This window comes from Gastrolobium bilobum, unplaced genomic scaffold (assembly GCF_033153095.1).
Source record: "Gastrolobium bilobum isolate Gb01-03AN ecotype WA unplaced genomic scaffold, APGP_CSIRO_Gbil_v1 utg696, whole genome shotgun sequence".
In the NCBI taxonomy this organism is placed as follows: Eukaryota; Viridiplantae; Streptophyta; class Magnoliopsida; order Fabales; family Fabaceae; genus Gastrolobium; species Gastrolobium bilobum.
In genome coordinates, this window is record NW_026896901.1 from 107253 (window position 1) to 125417 (window position 18165).

At 32.7% G+C, this 18165-nt stretch overlaps 1 protein-coding gene across 2 annotated transcripts; it reads left to right on the forward strand.

The window, feature by feature from the left end:
- Window positions 1-11752: 11752 nt before the first annotated feature.
- Window positions 11753-16191, forward strand: LOC133302748 (zinc finger CCCH domain-containing protein 40-like). 2 transcript variants are annotated; one of them, XM_061502564.1, is made up of 5 exons: window positions 11753-12040; window positions 12265-12534; window positions 13916-14139; window positions 15088-15281; window positions 15399-16191. In XM_061502564.1, the coding sequence occupies exons 1-5, from the start codon at window positions 11936-11938 to the stop codon at window positions 15932-15934; spliced, it is 1329 nt and encodes a 442-aa protein (XP_061358548.1). In that variant the 5' UTR covers window positions 11753-11935; the 3' UTR covers window positions 15935-16191. The 2 variants fall into 2 exon arrangements, with proteins under 2 accessions (XP_061358548.1, XP_061358547.1); XM_061502563.1 differs by having other exon boundaries at window positions 11754-12040; window positions 15088-16191.
- The last annotated feature ends 1974 nt before the right edge of the window (window positions 16192-18165 follow it).

Sequence of the window (18165 nt, forward strand, 5' to 3'; positions counted from 1 at the left end):
CTGTCTCGTTGTGCGTATCAGTAAAAAGAGATTAGGTCATACCTGTAGCGTCCAGCTCCTATTTATAATGCTTACCTGTAGGCCTGCCCTGATTGTGGGCCTTACTGATCATGGGCCTATTCCTGGTCCATAACATCTTAGATTTTCAAAAAACCGAAAACCGATTCAATGCAAACCGAATGAAATTGGATTGGATTGAATTGAATTTGAAAAAAAAAATCCAAGCTGAATGGATTATTAAATGATTAAACCGAAAGGATTAGATCGGATGATATTTGCTTTCAAAACTGATCCAATCCAGACCGCGAACACCCATATTGTAATGTATGTGAGAAATTTTGTACATACAACTACCATTCTTTTTTTATCTCTCTTAAAAATCGCATAATCTAAGAAAAAGTGGTGGTTGTGATTTGTGAGAGAGCAAGACATACATAGATAGGAAGAATATGAGAGCGAAGGAGGGATTCAAGGTTCAGGCATGGAATATATAAATTTCGAAGTTAATAACATTAAATTATCAATTACACAGGCTATATTAAGAACCTCAAATTAAATTTGTCTCAAATTTTATTATCAAATAGAATACTTTTTTTGGATCTTGAAAGCCCAATAGACAGTTACGACCCACTAATCATCACAACAAACTCTAACTAACTTTAGTTATTCAGTTATCACTCTCCTTCTGATTGTATAGGCTATAAATACAATGTAAACTCTCAATGTACATATAGATTTAGTTTTACAGAGAATACACAAGCTCACAGAGCTCTCAGAACTCATTTCTTGATTTCTATCTTTATCAAAAGTATATTTGATATCTTACATGGTATCAGAGCTCATCTTGATCCATGGAGACCACAGAATCCACAGAAAGTTCCCATGTAACCACAATTTCGCAAATTGCAAACTCTCTTCATACCTTTTCTAATCCAGTTTCTTTCAAATTGGATGAAGAAAATTTTCTGCCTTGGAAGCAACAGGCCGTGGCTACCATCAAAGATTACAATCCCTCCAAGTTCATAACTCAAGAATCACCAGATTCCACAGATGATGGTCGAAGCAATGCTGCAATATGGGAACAACAAGATCAACTTTTGCTTTCATGGCTGCTCGGCTCTATGTCAGAAACAATCGACACAAGAATGGTAGGTTTTGAAAATTCTTACCAAGTTTGGCACAAACTTGATGAATTCTTTGCCTCACAAACTAGGGCAAAAGTTAACAGCTGAAACTTCAGCTAAGAAACACAAAGAAAGATAGTAGTGTCTGCAAATACCTCCTCCAAATAAAGAAAATTGTTGATGCGTTGGCTGCAACAGGTTCACCCATTGATGTAGAGGACCATATTGATGAATAATGGATGGTCTTAGTGAAGAATATGATCTGTTTGTCACCTCTGTGATTTCAAGAAAAGACCCATACACTATGGGAGGAATCGAAGCTTTACTCATGGCTCAGGAGAAGAGGCTAGAAAAACACAAGAAAGCAGAATTAGGAACTCTTTAGGAAAACATAACATAAATGCAATTCAATAGAGGATGAAGCCACTTTAGAGGAGGATACAATAACATAGGGGGATATAACAATATATGAGGTTACAATAACTTCAATAATTCCAATAGAGCCATAAATACTAACAGAGGAGGAAGATTTCAAAGAGGAGGAGGTCGAAACTCAGAAAACAGACCTCAATGCCAGGTCTGTGGCAAATATGGACACATAGGTTGGGAGTGTCATCACAGGTTCAACCAAAATTTTCCTAGCCCTTTCAATCAAGCCAATGCAAGGACACCACAACCTCATGTTGCTGAAGCTTCTTTCTCAAAGCAAGAACATGATGGTGAATTCTTTTCTGTAATGGATCCAAACTAGTACCCTAATTCTAGTGCCACTAACCACTTTAAACCGGATGTCAACAATCTGCTCAACAAAACACCATACAATGGCAAGGAATCAGTGCAAGTAGGTAATGGTTCTAATTTGAAAATAAAAAATATAGGTCACACAGTACTTCATTCACCTCAATCACCTTTATCCTTCATATTAAAATTGCATTTTTTTTCTCTCTCTTCAGACATTGTTTGCTGATGTGAAAAGTGAAAAAAATACAACTTTAATATTATAACTATGTACTACCTTAGTACATAGTTATAAATTGCTAAAATGACATAAGTTACATAATTTAAGAGGACAAACTTTTAATCCTTTATAAATTACAGTAAAAGAGTACAGAATATATAACTGCTTGTTTAGGCACTTATATCTCATTGTTGGCGTAAGGTCAACATGATAATAATAAGCTATAAGGCAACATCATTTTCAGACTATTTGTTGCCAACATAAGTCATTAACAGCAACTGATCGGTCACTTTCAAGACTTAAAATAGTTCCTGAAGCAACTAAACCTTTGCTATTCCGTCATCCGCTTTTCTCGGTATACTCGAAGTCAAATTTTGAAAAAATGGGATTATCATTTAAGTTAATACTTCAATTATATTTGTGACAATAATATGCATTTTAAGAACATTTATAAATAAGGAATTGATACCCACAGAGATCTAATATTTAGATCGACCCAAACTTTAATTGTATCAAAGAAATATAATTTACTAAATATTAATTATACATACAATATCTAGTATAATTTTGTCAATGGAGAAATTGGACTCAACAGCTCAACAAGAGGAAGTCATTAAGAGTTGGTGAATCATATGAGGAACGGAGCTTCGGTTAAGACTCGGTGCTAGTTGAGTCAGAACAGCAAAACAGAAAGAAAGAGATTTTGATAAGTTGAATGAGGAAATGAGTGGGATAAGTATTAATTTATTGTATTTGTCAACAATGAGGGGTCCAATTAATTATAGAAAACAATTATATATCACGACATTGTATGCTAAAAGAAGAATTATGTTAGCCTGATAATCTCAAACTTATATACTTTGATTGGTCATAGATAACAGAAAGACAACACGCTTATTGATTAACTTCAGACGTGGCCCCAACAATTAATTAGCTGTCTTGGGGGGTTTTGATTAATTAGATTAGATGACCATAGGCTTATTTCTTATCCTTTCATTTTATTTGATTCAATTCAATTAATTATTACAAACACTTCCCAACACACCAAACCTTGGATCGTGTTGCACATTTTTGCTTTCCTTCCAAACACAACACAATCTATTGGTATCCAATAACTCTTTGAAGATCCTTTCCCGTGTCTTTCCTTCTTTCAAAACGCGTGTTTAATTTAGTGCCGTAGGACCCAAAATAACAATGATAATTGACAGCAGTTCCAATTCGTTCACTTAATTTTTATTAATACCATCTTTTTTTCCCCTTTTAGTAATGCGTTAAATAAGCATAATTTCTTTTTTCTCAAAAACAAAAAGTAGGCTAGTATAGAAAAGAAAAACAATTCGACTGTTTTTTTGTAAATTGAATGAAAACATTGTTAATTACTAAATACAAAATCGTTAGTATGTTGTATTGAGATAGTACTAAAAATGCCAGAACAATATGTAATAATTATTCATAATAATAAACTATTGAGATGTGAGTAATTTAAAATTAATAAGGTTGTATAGATACTTTAAAAATAAACTAAAAAAAAGTATTCATGTTGTTGTGATTACATCTATATATGATAAAGGGCCGTTTGGATGTGTTTTTTATTTATTCAAAAACTATTTTCTTTTAAAAAAAGTACTTATCAGAAAAAGTATGTTTGGATGTCTCCATCTAAAAGAAGCAGTAGTGATAAAAAAAATTAAAAATCTATTTCTTTTAAAGCTAAAACTTTTACCTTTAAAAAAAAACAAAAATCAAAAGTTAAATATTTTTTAAAAATCTAAATAACTTTAATTTTTGTAAAAAACAATTCTAAAATAAACAAAACATAAAAAAAAAACACTTTTCTTGAGAAGCCCAACCAAATGGGCTCTTTATGAGATCGAATTACTTGAATTTGGTTACAACTGCACCAGAAATTGTGCATAGTTTAAGAAAAAAAATGTAATTAACTTCACTTATTTTGGAAAACATTTGTTTATTTTCCATTTAATGTAAACAACTGCGTCAAGAAATTGTGCACAGTTTATTTTCCAAATATATATATATATATGTTAAAATGATTTGTCTCGTGACCAGATATAAGATTTGGTGCGGTCAAACAATTATAACTATATATTACAGGTAGTACATAGTTATAATATTAAAGTTGTATTTTCCCTTTTTTCAGAAGTTTAACTATATACTATGGGTAGTACATAATTATAATATTAAAATTATTTTTTTCTTCTCCAACATCACCCAACAACAGTTTGAAAAGTTATTAAGAAGAGAGAAAAAATAGCTTTAATATTATAATTATGTAATACCCGTAGTACATAGTTATAATTTTTTGACCACACCAAATATTAGATTCGGCCACTGTACATCTGCTAAACCCATATATATATATATATATATATATATATATATATATATATATAACAACCATTTAATTAACCAATTTCTGGTGCCGTTTATATTTTATTTAACATTTGCTTATTTTCCATCTTAGGTGTTTCTACATAATCCAAAGATCAATTGTTAGACTTGTTCTATCCAATCATCCATGATTAATGTAACATTGAGCAAAGTCATTGCCTCCATCAAGTGAAGGTTCTATATTTTATTACCAATAGGTTTTAATGAGTTTATTTTGTTTATTACCTCTCCAAGGGTCCTAGTAGTGATGAAAGGTACTCCTCTTTATGTTGGAGTAGTGTGATGAATTCCACGTTGGTTGGTAATGAGCTAAGTGAAGTGAATATAAGTGGATGGACTCATGAATCCAATGCCTTAAGGTTTTGGGTTGACAATAACTTTGAAAAAAAAATTAATGTGGACTAATATTGTGTCTGCAAGTTAATCCACTTGGTGTATTTGATCCACTTAGCTTATTGGTGGTGATCTTCTGCCATTGGCTTCCCATAGACCCGACTGACAGTGGTATCAGAGCTGGATTGGCTAGGAGGCGGGTTGAGAACTTGGGTCCCGAAGTACTCGGTTGAGGGGAAACATATCAATGATGAGTTTCACACTTGAGAGGGAAATTGTTGGAGTATTCAAGTGTGATGACACCTGGACCCGCCTGACAGTGGGTTAGATGATACATGGTAAAAGCACAATGGATATAAATAATAATTTTAAATCCATAAGGTGCTAAATGATACACACACAAACCATAGCAGGTGAAAGTGAAGTTTTTCCTTTTAATTATTATTACGATGAAATTCTATACACATTCAATCATAATTTATATTCATTTTATCATTACCTTTGTATTTTCTAGTTTCCCTTGCAATTTTCCCTTGGTTCGCAAGGTTTAGGTTCATACCATTGCCTTCAAAGCCTTTTTCGTATCCCCAAGGCATCGAATTTTGTGGTAGGAATAACAATTATTATTTTTCTTATATTAATTTTCATCTTTTTAACTCTTGAGAATTCAAATCTAGATGATAAAGTACTACAACGAAAAGATATAGTCTAAACAAGTAACATATAAATGTGAGGATTCATAAATTTAATTTTTTATTTATTTATTTTGGTAATTAATAACTGATATTCGAAGTTCTAATTCACTAATTCGATTCCGATTTGAACCTTTTCATCCTTTTCAAAAATTACAATTTTTCGAATTCATTATTTTTTGGACATGTCAAATCCTTAATATTTTTTGTTAATATGTGACGTGGGCTTGCTGCTTAGCCCACTGATACGTGGGTGATAGTCTTATTTGTTTGGGCTCTTCTTGACAGTGTAATAGTGATATCTAAATCAATGGTTAATTGGTTGGGTCAGGTATTTGGAGATGATAGATAACTCATGTTTTGAAACTAAAACTTGCTCATTCTTGGTTGATAATTCCATAAATATTCGAAGAAATGAGCATCCAAGGGAAAGTTGACAAGTTATAGGATTCACACTTGAAGAGATTGTTAAGAATTTAATTGTGAATAATAAAATATAAATATGAGGATCCATGAACTTAATGAGCCTATCACTTAAGATTTTATGTGATGTCGAGTTCATTTATAATAGGTTTGTTACTTAGCTCATTAATACGTGGATGATATTAATCTCCTTGATTTGGGCTCCCCTAAACATTAACACTACGTACTACATTTGTAATTTTTTTTTACTATGATTTATTAATATAGTATATTTCGTAAACATCGTCCGATTTTGTTGTTTATCCACTAGATGTCATATTGGAAAATGACATTACATATATAGCAAGAATTTACTTGGAAAAAAACAAAATACAGTACAATACCAAAAATGCTGAGCTCGGCGTTGTGATGCAGGCAAAAAGGCCTTAATTAAGGTGTGAAATTCTCTAATAACAATAAGGAAAAAATGTTTGTAATATTCTTTAAGATGAATCAATAATTATATCATAATTTTTCATGTGTTTTGGTTGAATTTAATTTAATTAATTGTTCAATTTAATCCTTAATACATAGTGAATTAAGGACTTATTATTGACACGAAACAATACATTTATTTTACAAGTCGACACAACACAAATAGCTCATCAATTTTAAAGTATCACACTTATTATATGAGTTGACACTATATACATAACTTATGTACTAAACATTATTTTTATTATATTGACATGTCACAACACAAATAACTTTGAAGAAAAATTAACGTGGACTAATATTGTGTCTGCAAGTTAATACACAATTGACGCGAATTTGAAAATTGGTTGAACTAAATACATACATGTTCATGTTGTGTCAGTGAATTGTATTGAGAATTATTACCCTGACATTTTGTGCTCTATTAAAAAATTGGGGAAAAATTGACTAAGGTAACAAAATAAATCTGTGAAATTTATTTATAAAGAAGAAGAAAGACCTAAATAATGTCTCTATGAAATGAGGAAAGTGTTTGGGTGGCTCATACTTCGCATGTTGATGAATGTTCTTGTTGTCGGGGTCAGCAGAAGGACAACTGAGATTTTGCTCCCAGGTGAGTGGACGGGAGTCTGGGGAGCAGCGCCCCCATGCCCGTAGACGTTATGTACTATTGTGGGGATCTCTGATTTATTGTAATTTTCTTAGCAATTTGGGCTTTAGCTCATGAATAGTTGTTAGTATTTTCTAATCTTATTTATATTTTCTTTGTAAACCGAGTGACTTGTAACGAGTGGCGGTAAGATGGATATAGTACAGACAAGCTGGACGTAGCCTATATTTGGTGAATCAGGATAAATCATCATGTCAATCTCTCTTCTCTTTTTTCTTTTCTCGATTTTGTGTGATTGTCGATTTCTAACACCCGCTGAATGATTAAAATATCCTCATAATATAAAATATAAAAAATACCCTTGATAAACAAAATATTAAATTAAAAATAAAAGATCAAAATTATCCCTAATTAAAATTAAGCCTTGGGTTGGGCCAAATGCAGTTGAAAGTTCAAGTATAACCGGAAGTTCAAGTGCTATTGAATCACAACCACTGCAGCAAGCCAGCAACACCAATAGCATTCAAATTTAGCAATTTATGTTTGGAGATAATAGAAATTTTTATATGATACTTAATTATTTTGTGAACTCAGTGTTGGTGTTGTAATTGAAAAATATTACATCTGCAGTGGGTGCTTTTTGGCAATCTGCACGGCCACATTTTTGTTCCCTGCAATGATAATGCTTGTTTTTTAAATTTCTCACTTGCCAAAGCCAAATATGTGTTGAGGCACACATGCAGCATTTTTATCTTGGAGCACTTTGATAAATTGAGTGCAAGGCCAGGGTATCTATCTGATTACCTCAACCCTGTGTTTGCTTCTTGTAAATATTTCTTTTCTTCTGCAATGCGTAATAGACGTTTGTAATATCCTAATAAAGTCACAAATCTAAATAGAATATATATCTGAAGATTCTTGGGTAAGCTGGAGGTTTTAGGCTAGTTTCACCTACTTTTAATACCCATTGTCTTTATGTTCTTGGCCTACCAAAGGAATTAGATAATGAAAGTCTTAGGCACTACTTAAACTATGATATTTTTTTACAGGTCTAATCTAAATCATAATTATACAGCCTACAATATCAAGTAGCAAACTTGGTTCGGATGATCCTTTTTCCATTTTAGTGCAAAGCTCCTTATAATTTAATTGTTAAAGTGGCAACTCAAAAACATATTATGTTTTTATTGGTTTTCAGAAGAGAAATAAAGGGTTTGATTTTTTATATATGGTTATAAAAGTGTGGAAAGCCTTGTACTGCTATTTCTTTGGGAGAGAGGAGGGAGGTGTAGTGTTTCGTGTATAATATATTGCTGGCCTTTTGCTTCCTCTTTTTTTTGGTTCTTAATAACCTGTATATTCTTCATTCTGCTTGCTTTTGACAAATATGATAGGCTGGGAACTTAATCTTCATTATAGATATGTTTTGACCGTAGACACCAACCTTTGGTTTGAAAATAAGCTGGACAATGTCAATTAAAGTAGTTGTTTGGAACATGGTCGCCGCCATATATTTAAATCACGAATATATTGCTTGAAATTCACATTTATCATTGCATTGATTCTGTCTTAATTCTTAAGCTTCTTGAATTTTTGTTTGCGCCAACTTTTTGCAGACACTCATGTAATTCAGCGGCAGCAGATATCCGCAATCACTTTATTAAAACTTGTACAAAGGCCAATTCTAACGTCTAGCTATATTATGTGTTAGAGAATAACATAAATCATTAAAAAGGCTCTCACTTAACAACTCCTTAAGATTTTGGGTTGAAGTGATTCTTTACATAGTTTCAGAGTCTCGTGTCGTGTCCCGGGTTCAAATATCGCCGACTCCCAATTAATCTTAGTGGAATTTCTTAGCATAGATAGACTGGCTGGGCCTGTTGCATCATCCACTCTTCAAGTCCAATGAGCTTTCATGTGAGGGGAGCGTGTTAAAATATATAGTCCCACATTAGTTGTATCAGCAACTAATATGGCCTTTATAAGGCCTTGGACACTCTCACCCTTTGAGCTAGTTTTTGAGATACTGTATACCAAAGGTGTTAGGTTGAGGTGATTGTTTATAGAATTTGCATCTAACTGATTGTAATGTACAGAATGTGGTAGATGTTCTTCCTTTTATTGAACACGTGAAGGAGGTCCCTTGGATGGAATACATAATGGCTTAGAGTAATATCTAACACCAGGTCGTGTATATTCTTTTCTGATGGAGTAGCAGATATAATAACCTTCACGAACCATTTGTCAAGGTGAAATAGAAAGATAAAACATCAATTTGGAACAACAAGGATCTGGTGTCGTTGACTAGCAAAGTTTCTAAAGTTTAATAAGATAAAATATATTATGATTTTATTTTAATTCAGGATATTTTTGACAATTCATCTTTAATTTAGTGTTTTGTTTGTCATGGGTATATTTTACATTTTATATTATGAGAGCATTTTCTTTTGGTAGGTTTATGAGAGCATTTTAGTTATTTATGGGATTAAATGACACATAGGAAAATCACACCGGATATAAGTGATTATTTTTAAACTACACGATGCTAAATGATAAGCACACAAATAACAATGGGTGAAAGTAAAGATTACTAAAAAGTATAATCTAACCCTAAGCGGTGGTTAAAAGCCATGACTTTGATAAAAAGTCATAAGAAAATGCTGGTCAAAGCCGATATTTTCTTTACTTTTGCATCATTTTATGAAATAAATTTAAAATTATATAAAATTAAGGAAGTTTTATGATTTATTATTTGACTCCATATGATTTTAAATTTGTCATTTAGATTTATTGTGCTCGAATAATTTATCATTTAATCTCATATGATTTCAAAATTTCACTTACACTCATTGTTGTTATAAAAATATATGACTTACTTCTTGTGATCTTATATGTACGTAACCTATTTTTTTCTCAACTTTTATTTTATATTATTATAATATTATAAATTAATATTATGTAACGAAAAATATAAATTATTTCTTTAAATTTAATTTAATAATAATATCAATTATATCCTTATAACTTTATACATATAAATTTTTTTATTTTTATTTTATATCCTCATCTAATGCATTTAAGGCAGATAAATAAAAATGATTTTTGTTCTTATTTTTATCATGAAAATAAATTCAAATCTAATATTATTTTATTTTATCTATTTTTTACTTGATTGTATTATAAAATTATCTAAAGAAATTAAATATCTTATTTTGATAATATATATTTAATTTATCTTAAATAATATTAAATATATTTTTAAATAATAAATAAAAAAGTTAAGATAATTTATAAATTAATTCCAAAATAAATAACTTGAAATACTTTTAAATTTAATATTTAATTATTTATTTGATAACATCATAATTATATAAAGGGTTTGTGTTTTCTAAACTTACTTATTTAATGTTCTCCGAAACGACGTCGTTTTGAGACAAAAATCATAGTATTTTTGTAATTTTAATTTATTTCAGAGTTATAATAGTCTTTATCATTCTAATTTTTTAATTTTTTAACTACAAAACGACGTCGTTTTGATGAATATTAGACAAAGTTATCTAAAGTAACATTAGATACTTTTTCCTTATATAAAATAAAATTTAGAAAAAGTAAATATTTATATATTTATAAGACCACAAGGGGTATAAATGATATATTTTTGTAAGTGAAAAATTTGAAATCACGTGAGGTTAAAAGAAAAAATATTTAAGTATAAAGATTTAAGTGACAAGTTTATAACGACAAAGAATTAAGTGATAAATCATAAAATTACAGTAGATAAAAATAAATTTTTCCTAAAATTAATAATATTAAGATGATATTGCATACGATGAATTAAAAAAGAGAGTCCATAATCCTACTTTATCTCGTCCTTTTTTATATTATGGGAATTATATTACCGCATTACATTACCATCTATAAATACATGATCCGATCTAGGTCTAGCGGTCTCTTTTGGGTCGGTTGCTCCATAGCATATTACTTGATTATGTTAGAACAGGTCATATACAAAAAAATAATTTTAACTTTGATTTGATAATGATATATTCAAAATAATTTTGATTAATAATATCCAAATAATTTAGTCAAAAATCACTTTTTAAATAAAGTTTTCTAAATATAAATCACTTTTTATCAAACCTAATGACTAAAATTGAGTTACCAGATTAATCGAATAATGAATGAATGGGTACGGAAATCTAAAAACAAAATCGAGTTGATTAAAGAGCGCTTGGATAAATTTTTAAGAAATATAGTGTAATTTACAGTTTTTTACTAGAAGCTAGAAAATCTAAATTCTGAAAATGTACGAAACAATTTAGAGAGAAGAAATTAATTAAAAAGTATCTTTCAAAAAAACAAAAAAAAAAGTTTGGTGTTTGTCATTTTAAATGATATAAATTATGCCATTTTAAAAGAGAGACACAAAAAATGAAAATCATGAGAGAGAGAAAGTGAATGATTTTTTTAATTTAAAGTTTAAATAAAATTTTTTTCTGTGTCTATCTCTTTTAAAAGTACAGAGGTGTTATGTCATTTAAGATGAGAAATATTTTTAATCAAATAGGTTCTGAAATAAAGTTTATAAAAGTGAACCCACTCAGAATCAAGTTTGGAAAGTCCATCTTAATAAACATCGTTTAAAAAGTAATTTGAGAAATAAAAGTGAAAACAAATTTTTGATTTTCTTTATTATTCGAAGCATTTACTTCTTTTTCGTTTGGTGTTTTTTCTTCTTGTTTTACTTCTGCAGAAACCCGATTCGCAATTTACGCTCTTTTTCGTTTGCTTCTTCTTCTTGTTTTTCTTCTGGTGAAACCATTTAAGGAGAAGGAAGACGTTGTAGTTGTTGAACCAGAGAGAGAGAGAGAGAGAGAGAGAGAGAGGAGAACCCCTCCAAACCCTAAACATGGCGCATAGGTTGCTGAGGGACCACGAAGCCGACGGTTGGGAGCGCTCCGATTTCCCCATCATCTGCGAATCCTGCCTTGGAGACAGCCCTTATGTTCGAATGGTTCGTTCTCTTTCCCCGCACCCACTTTCGCTTTAAATTTTGTTGGATTGTTTTGTTTTTTGTCTTTCTTGGTGATTGAATTCTTCTTTTGAATGTTTCTGTTTTATTTTGTGAAATCGAAAGGGTTATTGTGTTGCAGGAAGTTGGTAGTGAAAAACAAAACCTAAAAAAGAAGAAGAGGTGTTTGTTTAATTGGTTTTTGTTGTGTTTATGTTTGGATGCAGACAAAAGCAGACTATGACAAGGAGTGTAAGATTTGTACACGGCCATTTACTGTGTTTAGATGGAGACCTGGTCGAGATGCTAGATATAAGAAAACTGAGATATGCCAGACATGTAGCAAATTGAAGAATGTTTGCCAAGTGTGCCTTCTGGATCTTGAATATGGACTCCCAGTTCAAGTTCGCGACACAGCTCTCAGTATCGATTCCAATGATGCCATTCCAAAGAGTGATGTTAATAGGGAGTATTTTGCTGAAGAGCACGACCGCAGGGTATGTTTTCTTGTGATAAAGCATGCTTATAGTTGATGATAGTTGAAGTGTTGAACATAATTCATTAAAGATGGGGAAAGTAATGAGTTGTAATTGTTTCAAGATGCAAGTTGTTTGCCCCTAAGTTTATTGTTGTTGTTTCAATTTGCATATGAAAAAGCGTGCTCTGACAAATTAAATATCTTATATTACATTTTTATTATGGGAACTTCAGATATGCATTGGCTTTGCAATATTCGGGATGCTTGCATCTGTCTGATAGATTTACTTTTGCTACTACCAAGAGTGTCAACTATGGATGGTAGTTGCTGAAATTTTATTGCTTGAGCTACAATTGTTTTAGTTGTCTCGTGTCTTACAATCCATCATGATGAAGCATTATTTGAGTTGTCTGGTGTCTTAAAAACATTTTCTTTATTCATTTTGTGTGACCAGTAGCACTTGCTGCTGCAACATTTTTTGCTTCGCTGGATGATTGAACCACTGCTTTTGCTTCTTTCATGTAGATTGCTCATTGCCATAAATATTTAGCTTCTACCAAAACCATTAAAGCTAGTCATAAAAAATTGTTCCAAGGAGCCAAGCCACTCCGAACATTCACTTCTCTCTTTGTCTTGGTTTCAATTCTCTGCCCTAACTGTTTATAGATGTGGGTTAGTTGAAGAAAAAACCATTGAAGATTTTGTTTGAATAATATTTTACGACAAATTATGAGTCTGCACCCTCCCCCATTTTCTAATCAATTCAATAACCTTCTGTGTTTTGGATTATATATGGCCATCTCTGGATAACTTGGCTTGATCCTCGAGTTTACTCATAATGTGTGTTGTGTGCTCTCATCTCTCAGCTGTTTTCTTTTATCTGATTGACTGCACTAGCATATGTGTTCATCTTTGAGATTTTATACGCTTTTATGTTGTTTAAATTCCAGTTTTGCATAGTTTCCACCTGAAGTTATCTATCTACCTTGTGATATCATTTTCTCATTTTTTTTAGGTAAAATTCTCAGTAGGAATGAGTTTAAGTTCAATCCATAAGTAGTTGCGAGTGAATTCTTATTTTGTTGTGTTTTACACGGATTTGTAATATTTTGGAGTTATATTTATTACCCAAAACTGCTTCATTACATTTTCTTGCAAAGAGCCATAATTTATTGAAGTGCAATGAAGTTATTTTGCCTTCTTACAAGCATAATTCCTCAACCATGGAAATCTGATGTTTCACATTCGTATTTGGCACCGGCTATTAAAATTACAAATTTCTGCAGTGCTGTTTTTTTTATCAATTTAATTTTTTTTAAAATTTATGTGCTACTGTCACCCAGTTCATATTAGTCATTACTTCAGGATGATCTTTTTACTAAAATCGTTACGTTGTGCAGGCTCGAGCTGGTATAGATTATGAATCCTCTTTTGGTAAAGCACGCCCAAATGATACTATTCTGAAGCTTCAAAGGACAACACCATATTACAAAAGAAACCGGGCACATGTTTGCAGTTTCTACATAAGGGGTGAGTGTACTAGAGGAGCTGAGTGCCCTTATAGGCATGAGATGCCTGTAACTGGGGAGTTGTCTCAACAAAATATCAAAGATCGTTATTATGGGTATGTATGGTTGTAAATGGCTTCCACTTTTGGTTGTGGGTTTTTCTAACCTGAGCTCTCTTTCAGTTACTCTTTTTCTTCCAATTTAGTTTTGCCATGTATTGTCATTAGCACTGGGCAGCAAGTCAAGCATTTTCCATTTTACGATGGGGATAGCTGTTGCTTTATCAGGCATTCATTTGGTTCTTTTGAGGTTGTTCTGTGTGATGACCTACTCTATAACTATGATGAAAAGTAGGCATGCTTGTTGGAGCTTTGTTTCAAACAACAAGCAAACCATATGCCACTACATTGAGTCATCATATAACTTTTATCACTTGACCATTATTTGGCATTAACATTTGAGGATTCAAAGTGGGAAATTTTCATGATTACTAAGTTAGTAATTCCATTTACTTGCAAGTTTGGCTCATTCTTTGTTTCCTGCTGTATGTGGCTAAAGTCGTGTATTTTGTTTTGTTTGGTTTTTGGTGAAATGAAAAGCGTACCTTGCCTGTATGGTTCGTAAACTGTAATTTTGCCTACTTTTAGTAACATTTTATTTGTTTTTGCTACTTGTATTTTACATGTTAATGTGTAGTAAGACAGTTTTTTAACATGGATGAATGAAGATGGCTTTATAGTATCTTACCTTTAATTTTTAACATAGCCAAAAATGATTTAGCAGACAGTCAATAGCCAACAAATACGTATCAAACTTATTTCGAGGATAACCTTATGGTTTCTATTTTTTAATCCACATCATGAATACAATAATAATTCTTTTTTCAATCTCATATTAGCCTATATCCTTCTGATTTTTAATTTTCTGCAGTCTGCACAATTTCCTTGTAACTACAGATACTGGTGATATTTTGTTGTGTAGTTGATGACATTTTAAATATGCTTCATGCTTTTAACTTTGTTTTTCTTTAGAAGAATTTGTCTTGATGTTCTTTAAACATGCAGGGTGAATGATCCGGTGGCTATGAAGCTACTTGGCAAGGCAGGAGAGATGACCTCTCTGGAGGCTCCTGAGGATGAGAGCATTAAAACTCTATATGTTGGTGGACTGGATGCTAGGGTCACTGAGCAGGATTTGCGGGATAACTTCTATGCCCATGGAGAAATCGAATCCATCAAAATGGTTCTCCAACGGGCTTGTGCTTTTGTAACCTATACAACCCGAGAAGGTGCAGAAAAGGCAGCAGAAGAACTCTCCAACAAACTGGTTATTAAAGGCCTAAGGCTAAAGCTGATGTGGGGCAGGCCTCAGTCAGCAAAACCTGAGTCAGATGTCTCTGATCAAGCAAGGCAGCAGGCATCTGTGGCTCATAGTGGATTGTTGCCTCGAGCAGTTATATCACAGCAGCAGAACCAGGATCAAACCCAAGGAATTGTTTACTACAACAATCCACTTCCTCCTCCTCCTCAGCAGGAAAGAAGCTATTACCCATCAATGGATCCTCAAAGAATGGGTGCTCTTGTCCCATCTCAAGATGGTCCTCCTGGTGGGCCTACTGGGTCTGGGGAGAACAAACCCAGCTTGGAGAAGCAGCAAATGCAACATTATCCCCATCCAATGATGCCACCTCCACCTGGCCAATATCATCATCAGTATTACCCTCCATATGGTTATATGCCACCAGTTCCCCCTTATCAACAGTACCCACCACCATACAATGCTCCACTGGCTACATCACAGCCACCAGCTCCAAATCATCCATATCAGCTTTCTATGCAGCCAGGGTCTTCACAGACTGGGTCTGCACCAGCCGAAACTGGAACATCAACATCAGGGTCACAGCAGCAGTGAAATTTGCCCATGTATTAGTGCTTGTTGCTATGTTGAATTATTATTAGGCATAGTTTTTCCTTAAACTGACCATGTCGAAAGGGAAGATATTTTGGCTCAGGCAGCCAATATACTGTCTCAAGTAGCTTGATATTGTTTTGCCTTGTGGCTTGAACAAGTTGATTTACGGTTCAATTTTGTGCTTTTTTAATTACCCTTTGTCTTCCTGGTCAGAGCATTGTCATGCTCAGCTTTTGGTAATAAAGTATCTGGTAAAAATTGGCCAATTTGTTCCTTTTTCTTCCTTTTTAATGGGATTCGAATTTAAACGTTTAAATAAATATCTAGTGCGGGGTGGCTTTACTAATTGGGTGTTTTCAGCATGCCTCGAGAGATTAAACAACTTTAAATGTAGTGAGAACTAGAAGTGGTTTTGGTGTTTGCTTATTCCCCAGCATTGCAAGTACTTCTTAATCTGGATTGTTAAACAAAATGCCTTGCCTCCGGTTCTGCATGTCCATTTTATGTGCTAGAATAGATGCTTGCAACTTGGGATTTGGGAAGTTTGCTTAGAGTGAGATTCTTTGGGTGGATCACGTTGTCTCCTCTTCTCATCTTTATGGTTTGAGAAGATATGAAATCCCCTTGAGAAGGGGTCCAACACGGCAACTACAGAAGCGCGGATACTCGAGCTAACATGGGCTCTTTTGCTTTTACTATTCCAACTTTCTTGTAACTCAGGAGGCATTTTTATATAGGTGAATAGTAATTTCATGTTATAGTAGACTAGTATCTCATGTTAGAGAGCAAAAAAATTTATTTATTACAATTTAATTAAATAATTACACATTTATTGCAGTTTGAGGAGTATTTACAGATCTATTGGGGCGTCTCTGAGTGATACATTGGTTGCCTTGAAGACTTAACTTCTGCCGAATTCTCTGATGCAGTTCGCCAATGGTTGCGTTGCGTTGGATACGTGTCGGTCTTTTTTCACCTGCAAACATGACACCTCGTCGACCTTCTATCTTCCTACCATTGTAATATAACACAACACGAACAGAATCAGGACGTAAACTCATTCTTAAATAGTAGAAATAAAATTCAAATACTAAATTAAAGGGAATAGACATGAAGAGTGAGAGAAGAAGAGGTGTGAAGAGAGAGAAGAGGTGTGAAGAGTGAATGGAAGAGTGGGGGATTATATAAGCTGCACAATGTGATGCCACTTTTAGGCGTCACATGTGACGCCCAAAAGTGACGTCACATTGTGCAATAGATTTGTAAAATTTTTAAAAACTGTCATATTTATGTAATTATTTAATTAAATTGCAATAAATAAATTTTTTTGCCTATGTTAGAGACACAAAGCATGTGAAGTTCACTTATTTATGCTTTGTGGAGTTCACTTATTTATTTAATTTTTTTTAAAAGAGTGGATTCGACATGCTTTGTGACTATGACATTAGATACTAGTTTCTTATGTGCCTCAACATGAGTAGTTCACAGAATCAGAACTCACTGGCTTGTTTTCCTCAACTACGCAAATGGTTATAATTTTCAGCCTACGAGTTGAAATAGGCTTGTGTGACATCAAAGATGTGATAACCGAGAATTTGTCAATGGACAAACATGACAATTTTTGTGATTCTTGAATTTTTGTCTTCTCTATCAATCATCAATAACAAAGTAGTATTGCTCATTAGACAACGTGGATTTGGGCACAGCATGCGGCAAATATTACAGGGTTTGCTGCCTCAGCATTATTGATCCTGGTATCTATTGCCTACCTTCTTTCATGTAAGATTACAAAGCAATTTTATGATTTCGTTTTCTTGATTATTTGATAATGACGTTTACAGGTGATTCCGATATTATCAAGACAATGCCTAGTGAACACTAAAGCAGTATCAAGCACTATTTTTTGTCCTTTAATTGTTGCCTGAAGTCCTCAAGAATTTTTTTTTTATGTCGTGTTTAGCTTGTACCTTTCGTGCGTGTTGCTTCCTGTTCTAGCTTATTCAGCTTTGAGTGATGACAAAGTTAGCAATATGAAAGCTACACAACAATTTATTTTTGCCATATATTCGTTATAATTTCATTGGCAACCTCAAGTTTCTGAACATGGTTAAAGATTTGTTTTTTCTTTATGAATAAATTTCAATAAAATTGGACCTTAACACAATGAAGAATAACTCATAATGTTATAACATTGATCTTCATATATATTTGTTCGGATCTTTTTTCAATTA

Excerpts from the sequence above, each read along its gene's own strand:
- LOC133302748 (XM_061502563.1), top strand. The coding sequence starts at position 11,936 with ATGGCGCATAGGTTGCTGAGGGACCACGAAGCCGACGGTTGGGAGCGC. Across the intron at positions 12,041-12,264 it reads ACAGCCCTTATGTTCGAATG|ACAAAAGCAGACTATGACAA; the intron begins GTTCGTTCTCTT and ends GTTTGGATGCAG. Across the intron at positions 14,140-15,087 it reads ATCAAAGATCGTTATTATGG|GGTGAATGATCCGGTGGCTA; the intron begins GTATGTATGGTT and ends TTAAACATGCAG.